General features: G+C 43.0%; 1 protein-coding gene across 1 annotated transcript in view; it reads left to right on the top strand.

Moving 5' to 3' along the window:
* Positions 1–2,376: 2,376 nt before the first annotated feature.
* The window catches only part of LOC104395715 (epidermal retinol dehydrogenase 2-like), a 10,373-nt gene continuing 3,119 nt past the window's right edge, over positions 2,377–9,630 (top strand). Inside the window, exons 1-3 of the mRNA XM_010005446.1 lie at positions 2,377–2,697; positions 6,906–7,037; positions 7,650–7,749. Coding sequence (XP_010003748.1) covers positions 2,377–2,697; positions 6,906–7,037; positions 7,650–7,749 — 553 coding nt within the window. The remainder of the gene's footprint in view (positions 2,698–6,905; positions 7,038–7,649; positions 7,750–9,630) is intronic.

The following is a 9,630-nucleotide window of genomic DNA, read 5'->3' as shown; positions in this document are numbered from 1 at the left end:
GGGGGGGCGAGCGGGCCGGGCGGGGAGCGCTGAGCTCGGGACTGCCGGGGGTGGGTTTTTGTGTTCGGGTGAGCGGGCGAGCTGTGCCCAGGGAGGTAAGGTCGTCCGGCGGCTTCCTGGTGGGGAGGGAGGTATCGCTGCCCCTCAGCCCTCGGATGGTCTCGGCTATGGGACCATCACGGTTTCTGGGGGGATTGCAACCCTCCAGACGCAGCGGGCAAGCTCACGCTTGCCGGACTCCGCTCGGATGATTGTGCGTTCGACCTTTAATCTCTTTGGCTAGCAGAGCTGTTTGGGATGTCGGCCTCAATGCTGCCCTTGTGTTTTGTTGAGTCTCCCAAGAGCTGCTCGCCTGTGAGCGTTAGCACTTGTACCATCGAGTCAGTGCTGGCAAAGCTGGCTGCACTTGAAGAGAAATCTGCCTGATAAGCCTTTGTAAAAGCTTTGATACTTTGCTATGATATAAAAGCTCCCATGCTTATGTCCGTGTGGAGCTGGGCATATTAAAAAACAAACAAACAAAAAAAACAAACAGCAAAACAGGAAAACAACAGTCTGTGGCATCAAAGGGATCTGAGCTCTTACGGGTGCCAAAGGTAACCTGGGCTCATTCACCCATAACTAGATCCCTGCTCACTTTAGTTGTGCCGCCAAAATTGGCCAAATGTGCACGGAGATGCTTGTTTCCAGGAGCTGGTGTAAGGAACCAGTGAGAGTGGAGGATTCGTGGCCCAGTTAAAGCTGGGTTAGGCAAGAGACATGTCAGTGGAAATTAAGTGTCTTGTTGAAGGTTGAGGGGTCGTATGCCTAAACCAGCCCTGCTTCTCTACAAAAGTCAGTATTTCTCTAAGATCTAACATTCCTCTCTCCTATGGAAGTCTAACACACACTTCTTTTACTTGATAAACTACTGGCACACCTTCTAGGCTGGGTTTGAGTCCGATTGTGTGTTACACTTCGAAAGCAATTGCCTCTCTTCTTGTTCCATAGCACTTAACTGGACTGTCTTTTTCTGCTCCAGAGTTACCAGTCTCCTTTCATGTAAATGGGAGATATTACATTAAGTGCATTAAGTTACTGTAATCAGGTTAATTTCAGCAGCTGCATTTATTTTTGCTTCTGCTTTCGACACAGCAAAGAACCTCTGTTTCCAAAAACTTCCTCTTTTTATTTATGTACATTAAATTCAATAACTCTTCTCCTGTATCGCTCTGTTTTTGCTTATATCTGTAGCAGCTCTGTACCTACGAGACCCTACTACAGGAGATGTAAAGATTTCCTCTAGAAAGATGTTTCTGTGCTGTGTTGAGATTTCTTCCATGTCTTACTGCTGTCACTGTCCTTTGCCTGTGCCAGAACCTCTGCACATGTTCTGTCCCACTTTAAAGGCAATGAAGAACAGAAAACATTCACCCTATGACTCCTCTTTTTCAGGAAGAAGAACTTGCTTCTCTACCAACTATATTTTTGATGAAAGCTTTTCTGTTTTCTGAATAGGTGTCCTAAGGTTTCTACCAAAAATTGTCTGAAATTACTTGCTCTGTTCTAGCACTTGCCTGTCCCTTTTCAGGACTGGCCTTGTTTCCCATGCACAAAACTCAAGACTCCTGATAACACGTGGACATCCACATGTCAAATTTAATGAACTTTGCTCACAGGAGCAGAGATCTCAGTAACTTATCTCTCCACACTTGTCAACCACAATTTGCTATAGACATAGATAGCAATGTTAAATAAGAGATGTGATTGAACTGGGCATGTAGTACTAAAGGTCAAAGTGTAGGTGCCAGCATGCTCTACCTTTAGCTGAGAAGGAAGAGATATTAACTCTTTTTGCCTTAGTGAGTCAGACTAAAACCTGCTTTGACCAAGGGTGCATTTCTTGTGCAACATTCGTGTGCTGGGAAATAAACAGCATTCTTTTGAAGACTGAATGGCTTCTCTGTGTCAGCATTACTGTGATGAGCCCAGACTATACAGTTAAGCACATATCTGAGATGCTCTGATTCAGAGCATCTTAATACAGAGATGCGGAGAGAAGGAAGTCACAGCTTTGGGATACATTCCTAATCAAAACACTCCGTACACTTGTGCTTCTCACCTTTTCTGCCAAATGATTAAGCAACTGTGTGCTGCATTATGGAGGAGAGTAGGAGCACCTGGAGATGACACAGAAGTGGATGGGTCAGGTTCAGATGTAAGCCTATATGGTTTTTTTTAAAACAACACTTGGAAGCCTGCTAGAGAAAATATTTGGAAGGGATCTGAAAATGATTTTCCGTTTTGAAATGCTGGTGTTTGCTTTCTCTCTCTTTATGGTTTATTCTATCTGGTAAACATCTCTCTTTATTAGGCATCTGAAGAGATAGTCTCAAGATGAACTTCTTCCTGGAAACACTGAAGGTTATTGGACTCTCTTTTTACTACTTTCTGGAGTCGCTTGTCTTCTTGATCGTGCCCAAGAGAAAGAAGAATGTCAGTGGTGAAATAGTACTAGTAACAGGAGCGGGCAGTGGCATTGGAAGATTGTTGTCTTTGAAGTTTGCCAGCCTTGGAGCCACAGTGGTTCTCTGGGACATTAACCAGGAGGGGCTCAAGGAGACAAGCAGACTGGTGAAACAAAATGGGGCGGTGAGAGTGCACTGTTACATCTGTGACTGTAGCAAAAGGGAGGACATCTACAGAGTGGCTGATCAGGTAAAGTATCTTATTTGTGGCTTTGACACTGTGCTAAGGTGTGTGCCTGTAAATCTGAGTGGCTTCAAAGCAAGAGAGAAAAGTGAACTAGCTCAGAATGGGTAGCACATGCTGTTTTTGAGAATTGACTTATGTAGCTCTGACTTTAAAAATAGCAAGAGCTGGTTCTCTTTTTCAGGACCTAGTTTCAAGTGGGTAGTGTCTCATTCTTTCAGTTACTGAGCAAGCACTTACTGGTGCAGTACAGAAAAACAACTGATTGAAGCTAAAGCAGTATTTCAAGTTCTGGCAGCCTTTAACCAAAAGTAAACCCTGAAGACCACACACTGTCAAAAGGATTAACTGTTTAGGCAATTTTCAGATAATTCCATGGCTGTGAGCAGATTTTTGCAGGCTTGCTTTATCAGAATGGATAAAGGTATCTTGCAGCATTAAATATTTCTTGTTTCCCTTCCTTGAAGAGCTTTGCAAATATCACATGTGATTAGATAGTTTGTGCAGAGTAGTAGAATTGTCAAAAGCTAAAATTGCTTAATTGCTTTTCTTTGTAGCAGCCCCTTTTCACTTGCATAAGATGTTGCTAAACTTAACTGTTGGACTAGAAAGTTTCTAGAGTGAGTGTTTTCCTGAAGGTGACTTCTTCTTTTGGTGCTGTTTAAGAAGCTCTAGCCTTCTGCCTTTTTCTATCAGTGCAAAAAGGACTAGAGCAAACTTCCTGATAAGTGAAGCTTGTGCATGATTTGCCTGTAACTGCTTCCTGCTGAGCTAAGAGGAGGGGAGAAGGAGGGAGCATGGTAGTGTGAAGGACACCAGCAGGAAAAAAATTGAAACTAACCTTCAGTTTTGAGCTCTCAAGGACTGACACATCAACTCCATAGAGAAAAGCAATAGCAGAGCCTTTCTGGCCAAATAGAAATAGGAGAAGAGTATGTACATATGTGTGTGTGTGACACAGGGATGATAAAAGCAAAGGTAGAGAGGAGTAAGGAAGCGGTAAGAGTGTTTTGCTGCATGATTCCTCACTTATGACCTTCTATCAGCAGTCCACTAACAGCTGAACCACTAATAATCCTCCTTATGATTCATGTAGAAGGAAATACCCTACTACTGTTATTTCCGAAACATCATGTCCTGATAATTAATGTAGAACTATGTTGACAACTTCCCCATGTTATTAGTGCCAAGAATACTCTAGTACTAGCTAGTGCTTGGTGTCTTGGTGCCACTGTTTACTTAATGTGGTGTAGCAGTCTTTGGCCCATGGTGTGCAGCAGTTTTTGCAAGATGTGGCAGCAGCTTCCAGGTTTTTGTGTGTGTCCCCTCCCACCCTTGGTGATTCAGCCTTATGCAATGACTTGGAGTTTTGCAAGACAATAGCAAACTTAATTCATGTGGGCAGGACAGGATATGTTTGGAAACTGTGCCCAGTAAAATAATCTCAAACCCAAAGTGAAATGTATGTGAACATTAAATGCCTGCTCTGGTACTTCCTCAGCCATGGAGAGACCTGGAAAAAGCCACTTCAGTAGGAAGAAAGCCAGAAAGTGCTGCACATGTGGTGTCCTTGTTCCTTTTCCATACCACTAGGATGGGGGACATCTTTTGGCTGTCAATAGCCAATTTTTTTTTTCTAATGTCCTTGTTCCACAAGTAACCCACCCCAAAAGGAATGTGGCTTTTTCCAAACTATCCCTCCCTCTCTCTTGAGTTCAGCTAAATTTAAAAAACACAGGGCTTTGAAATAGGAAACTGATATTTGATCCTCCTACTTGTGAGGAAACAGAAGCCTTTTCCTCGTTATCATGTTGCAAAGTTGTATCTGGGCTCACAATAACTTCCAGATCTCTTGTGCACAGTACTTTTTTTGCTCATGCACTGTTATTTTCTTGCTTGTTAATCAAAATGACAGCCTGCAGTCAGTTTTCCACTTTTCTGAAAATCATCTTGCATGTGTAGAGGAGCAACAGTAGAACTGGTCCAGGCTTGCAGAATTGGAAGATCATTTGTCATAGGGCAGTATTAAAGCATCATTTACTAATTATTAATTTATGGTTTTAAATGCAGGCTATTTTTACCTTGTGATGAGGGGTACATACTGAGCTTGGTGACTATAACAATTTGTCTCAGGCTGCCTATGGTGATCATGTGGAACTACTTCAGGAATACTTAAGAAATATTCAGAAATATTTAAATTGTTACAACTGACAGCTTCTTTAGAGGGAAATAGACAAGGATGTGTGAGCAATGGGCAAGGTGGAGAGGGGCTCTGGCTGATTAACTGATCATAAAAGCTGTTCTGTATAATCCTACTAAGGCTGCTGTGCGGTTTTTAAGCCCTCACTTAGTTAAACAATCGTGGACAAGGTTGGAATAAGTTGAAGGAGGATGAGGAAGATAAGCTAAAATAAAGGATAGGTGGTAAATTATCCTTTAATTATTTCCTGTTACACAGGCTGGGCTGGCCTACTGGTCTGCTTAGGCTTTCTTCAGTCTCTGTGGGCACCAAGCAAAGGAGATGCCATTAAGAAATGAGGCTCTGTTACCTGCAGCTGTAGAGCAAGGTGACATAAGCCCAACATGATGTCCCAAGGCTACTGATCCACACATTTTTAGCCCTTGATCTGGAAATGACAAATTAAACAACACGTGGAGTACTCATTTCCTTTTACTCCATATAGCTCAGACTAATGACCTGAAGTTCAAATACTGCATTAAATATTTTCATTCTCCTTCTGAGAGCTGGTCCAGTATCTAGATATTGGCTGGCTTAGAGCTGTTCTCTCAAGTGAGTCTGTTCATGACAATTCTCAGTCTGGAGGTAAAATGAGAACGCTACTTCCTCTTACTGAACAAGATGTGTAGATAGTATTCTTTAGCCAACTTACTTTTGGGGAACCATCTTGTAAGTATTCTGGTACAGCAAAGAACTGAAGCCCCAGAAGCTCAAAAGGCTTTTGTCTTGTGTGAGTGCACAGGTCCTAGAATCTTCCTTTATTCAGAACCCTTCAGGTCTTGTTTAATTTTCATAACAAACTGCTGCCCTTCCTACAGGTTTCACATTTCTTGTGCTGACCTGAGAGCTACTATCAACGGAGAGACAGTGTTCTTTCAGTCTGTCTTCATGAGAGAGAAACTTGCAAAAAAACCTGTTGTTTTTTTTTTTTTTTTAAGAGATAAGCTCTGAAGCTCCTGACCTGTAAAACTGCTTGAAGTAGTCAAAATACTTGAATAGATACAAAAGTTCTAAGGAGGAAATTAATTGTGTAGGTGGTCTTTCTCACTGCCTATGCATATAAGGAGTACTTCTTAGAAAAAGTGACCATTTGCTCATTCTAATTTCAGCACACTGAGGGCAGTAAACTCCATCTGATTCCCCCAGAAAGCTGTAGGGAAGTCTGGTTTAACATGTGTGCTCTGGCAAGTAAGTAAGGTTACTGCTACTGAAAAACTGCTTTTAAAAACTGTAGTCAGGAGAGGTGGAGCATGTGGAAAATAGCATGAAGAATCTCGAAATAGCTGAAATATTAAGGTGCTACCAAGTAACTGCTGTCCTGTGCAGTGAGAGAGATGAGTCCCTAGACCATTGGGATGCTAGCCATTAACCCTACCAACAGGAATCCCAGTTCTTGTGCTCACCAAAAAACTCAAGTACTGTGCAAGCTGGCTTCAGCTTTTCAGTCATATGGCAGTACTGGTCCTGTGCTCGTGTTGCTCTGTGGAAAAACAAGAGGATTTGAGTAAGTGCAAGGAACCTCACAATTTTAGGTTCAGATACTGCATCCCTGGCATAGATTTGACATGCCTGAGTCTGGTGACATCACCTGAGGATCTATGCACATCTCCTTGCCACGTGGCATAGAAGCAGCTCTATAAACAGAACCACTTCTGGTTTTAAGAAGGATTTAGCATAGCAAAATAGTTGTTGCATTAGTTAAGCTTGCTACAACAGAGACATACTGGGAACAGTGGCAGCAAGAACCTGAGGTACTGAAAGCAAGAGCCTGTGTGGAGCTGAGTCTAGTTGGAAGCTCAGCTCTGAAAAAGGCATCAGGTGAGAACAGAGAAAAACTGGTGGTGGTTGGATACATAGCAAGCACAATAAATTCAACTGTCTTGAAATGTTTCTATTATGTGTTCATATCTAAACCTTGGAAAGCATGTTTCGTATTTCTTGTATAATGTCGTGTGGCCTTTTTTTTTTGTTTTAGGTTAAAAAAGAAGTTGGTGATGTTACCATCCTAGTGAACAACGCTGGTGTAGTAACTGGGAAGACATTTCTTGATGCTCCAGATCCACTTGTGGAAAAAACCATGGAAGTGAACATAATGGCACACTTCTGGGTAATACCTCTGCTTTGCATATTGTTCATTTTGAATATGTGAACTGAGGAAAACATGCAAGGATATAAAACTTCTTCTAAGCTCAGGCAGAAGTGATTCAAGAAATCACTTTGTGTGCCTGAGAGTCTGTAAAGGTAAAAAAAGGGTGAAAGAATTAATCCTTTGTGAACTTCTGGGGTGGGCAGGTGGAAGCAAAGTTGCTTCATATTTAGGGATGCTCTTAAGAACTGAGGGGTACCATCTGCTAAACTCTGAAGATAATAACATGTTGTAGTCTCACAATATTAATGGACAGAAAGCTGCTCTAGTAACAGGGAAGAGTTCAATTCTGTTAGTATTCTAGTGGCTTTGTGATTGTGATGGTTTCAATGAGAAATACCAGCTGTTGTGACAATGTTCTTAATAAGTGGGGCTTTTGTCCAAATTGAGTAACTTAACATGCATTTTCTTCCTTGGAGGGAAGGCAGGTCATCTACATGGTGGTCCCATCACAAAGAATTTAATAATTGAATCTTTGTTAAACTCTAGGGAGACTTTCTTTAAAAGCAATACCTTCAAAATATTGTAGCACGTAGTTTGCGTATTAAAATGCAACTCTGACTTACATTTCAGACTTACAAAGCCTTCCTCCCAGCAATGATTGCCTCTAACCATGGACACTTGGTTAGTATTGCAAGTTCGGCGGGACTTGTTGGAGTGAATCGTCTTTCTGGTAGGGTATTAAAGCTCATGTTCCTTTAGACACTTAGTTTGTTTTAAACTCTGCAATCAATACTCTGTTTTAAAAATAACAATTTTGAGTTTCAGGGTCTTTGCCTGTAGCAAAAGCAAATGGCTGTACTTTCAAACCAGCTGAACCTAAGTAGACTATTCCTTGAAAAAGAGCATCCTTGTAGATAAGTTGATCGAGTATGGGTTTGGTGATCAGGTAGTGAGGTGGATCAAGAACTGGTTGAAAGGAAGGAGTCAGAGAGTTGTAGTCAATGGGGCAGAATCTGGTTGGAGGTGTGTGACTAGTGGAGTCCCACAGGGGTCGGTACTGGGACCGGTGTTGTTCAACATCTTCATCAATGACCTGGATGAGGGTATAGAATGTACCCTCAGCAAGTTTGCTGATGACACTAAGTTGGGAGGAGTGGCTGACACACCAGAAGGCTGTGCTGCCATTCAGAGAGACTTAGACAGGCTGGAGAGTTGGGCGGGGAGAAACCTGATGAAATTCAACAAGGGGAAGTGTAGAGTTTTGCATTTGGGGAAGAGAAACACCATGTCCCAGTACAGGTTGGGGGCTGACCTGCTGGAGAGTAGTGTAGGTGAAAGGGACCTGGGGGTCCTGGTGGACAGGAGGATGACCATGAGCCAGCAATGTGCCCTTGTGGCCAAGAAGGCCAATGGCATCCTGGGGTGCATTAGAAAAGGTGTGGTTAGTCAGTCAAGAGAGGTTCTCCTCCCCCTCTATTCTGCATTGGTGAGGCTGCATCTGGAATATTGTGTCCAGTTCTGGGCCTCTCAGTTCAAAAAGGACAGGGAACTGCTCGAAAGAGTCCAGCGCAGAGCTACGAAGATGATTAAGGGAGTGGAACATCTCCCTTATGAGGAGAGGCTGAGGGAGCTGGGTCTCTTTAGCTTGGAGAAAAGGAGACTGAGGGGTGACCTCATCAATGTTTACAAATATGTAAGGGGTGAGTGTCAGGGAGATGGAGTTAGGCTTTTTTCAGTGATGACCAGTGACAGGACAAGGGGTAATAGGTTCAGATTGGAGCATAGGAGGTTCAAGGTGAATATCCAAAAAAATTTTTTTACTGTGAGAGTGACAGAGCCCTGGAACAGGCTGCCCAGAGAGGTTGTGGAGTCTCCTTCACTGGAGACATTCAAAACCCACCTGGATGCGTTCCTGTGTGATGTGCTCTAGGTGACCCTGCTCTGGCAGGGGGGGTTGACTGGATGATCTTTCGAGGTCCCTTCCAACCCCTAAGATTCTGTGATTCTATGATACTATGATCTGCTCTGTAGAGCTGTGAAATGGGTTTTTCTGCCAAGGCAGTTAGAGGATCTAATTGCCAAGGCAGCCATATAGAAACGAGAGCTTCAGTGCTGCTAAAGCTGACCTACGGGTGTTTGGTGCAGAAGAGGCCACTGCTTTGGTGGTTTTGTTAGTTTTGTAAGCATGTTCTCAGCCTAAGCTGAGTGCTGTGCAGGTTTCCCTAATTCCAGGAATGACTAAAATCCAGATATGGTGCAGAAGCACAGGTGTGACACCTCGTTTTGTTTTCTGTCTCTCAGCCATTCATTCAAGAGGACCCACACAGTGATGGAAACCAAGTGTGGAGACTGGGGAAACTCAGAAGGCATTTCTGGAAAATGTACACAAAGGGTGAGGGAGAAATTAACTGAGGTGAGAGAGCAGTAAAGAAATCTGGCTTCTGGGCAGTGATAACAAAGGCAAATTGAGTTGCAAGTTGAAAGCCCAAGTCTTGAAAGCTTGAGTTGGATGCATAAGAAGTTAGTGTGTGGATCCAAAGTTGAGGTCTGGTATGAAGAGGTGATTGAATCTGCTGTTGTTCAGTAGAGGGGCAAGGTGGTATCAGGAATG

This window comes from Chaetura pelagica, unplaced genomic scaffold (genome assembly GCF_000747805.2).
Source record: "Chaetura pelagica isolate M959 unplaced genomic scaffold, ChaPel_1.0 scaffold1269, whole genome shotgun sequence".
NCBI classification, from domain to species: domain Eukaryota; kingdom Metazoa; phylum Chordata; class Aves; order Apodiformes; family Apodidae; genus Chaetura; species Chaetura pelagica.
This window is presented reverse-complemented; position numbering and strand designations above follow the sequence as displayed.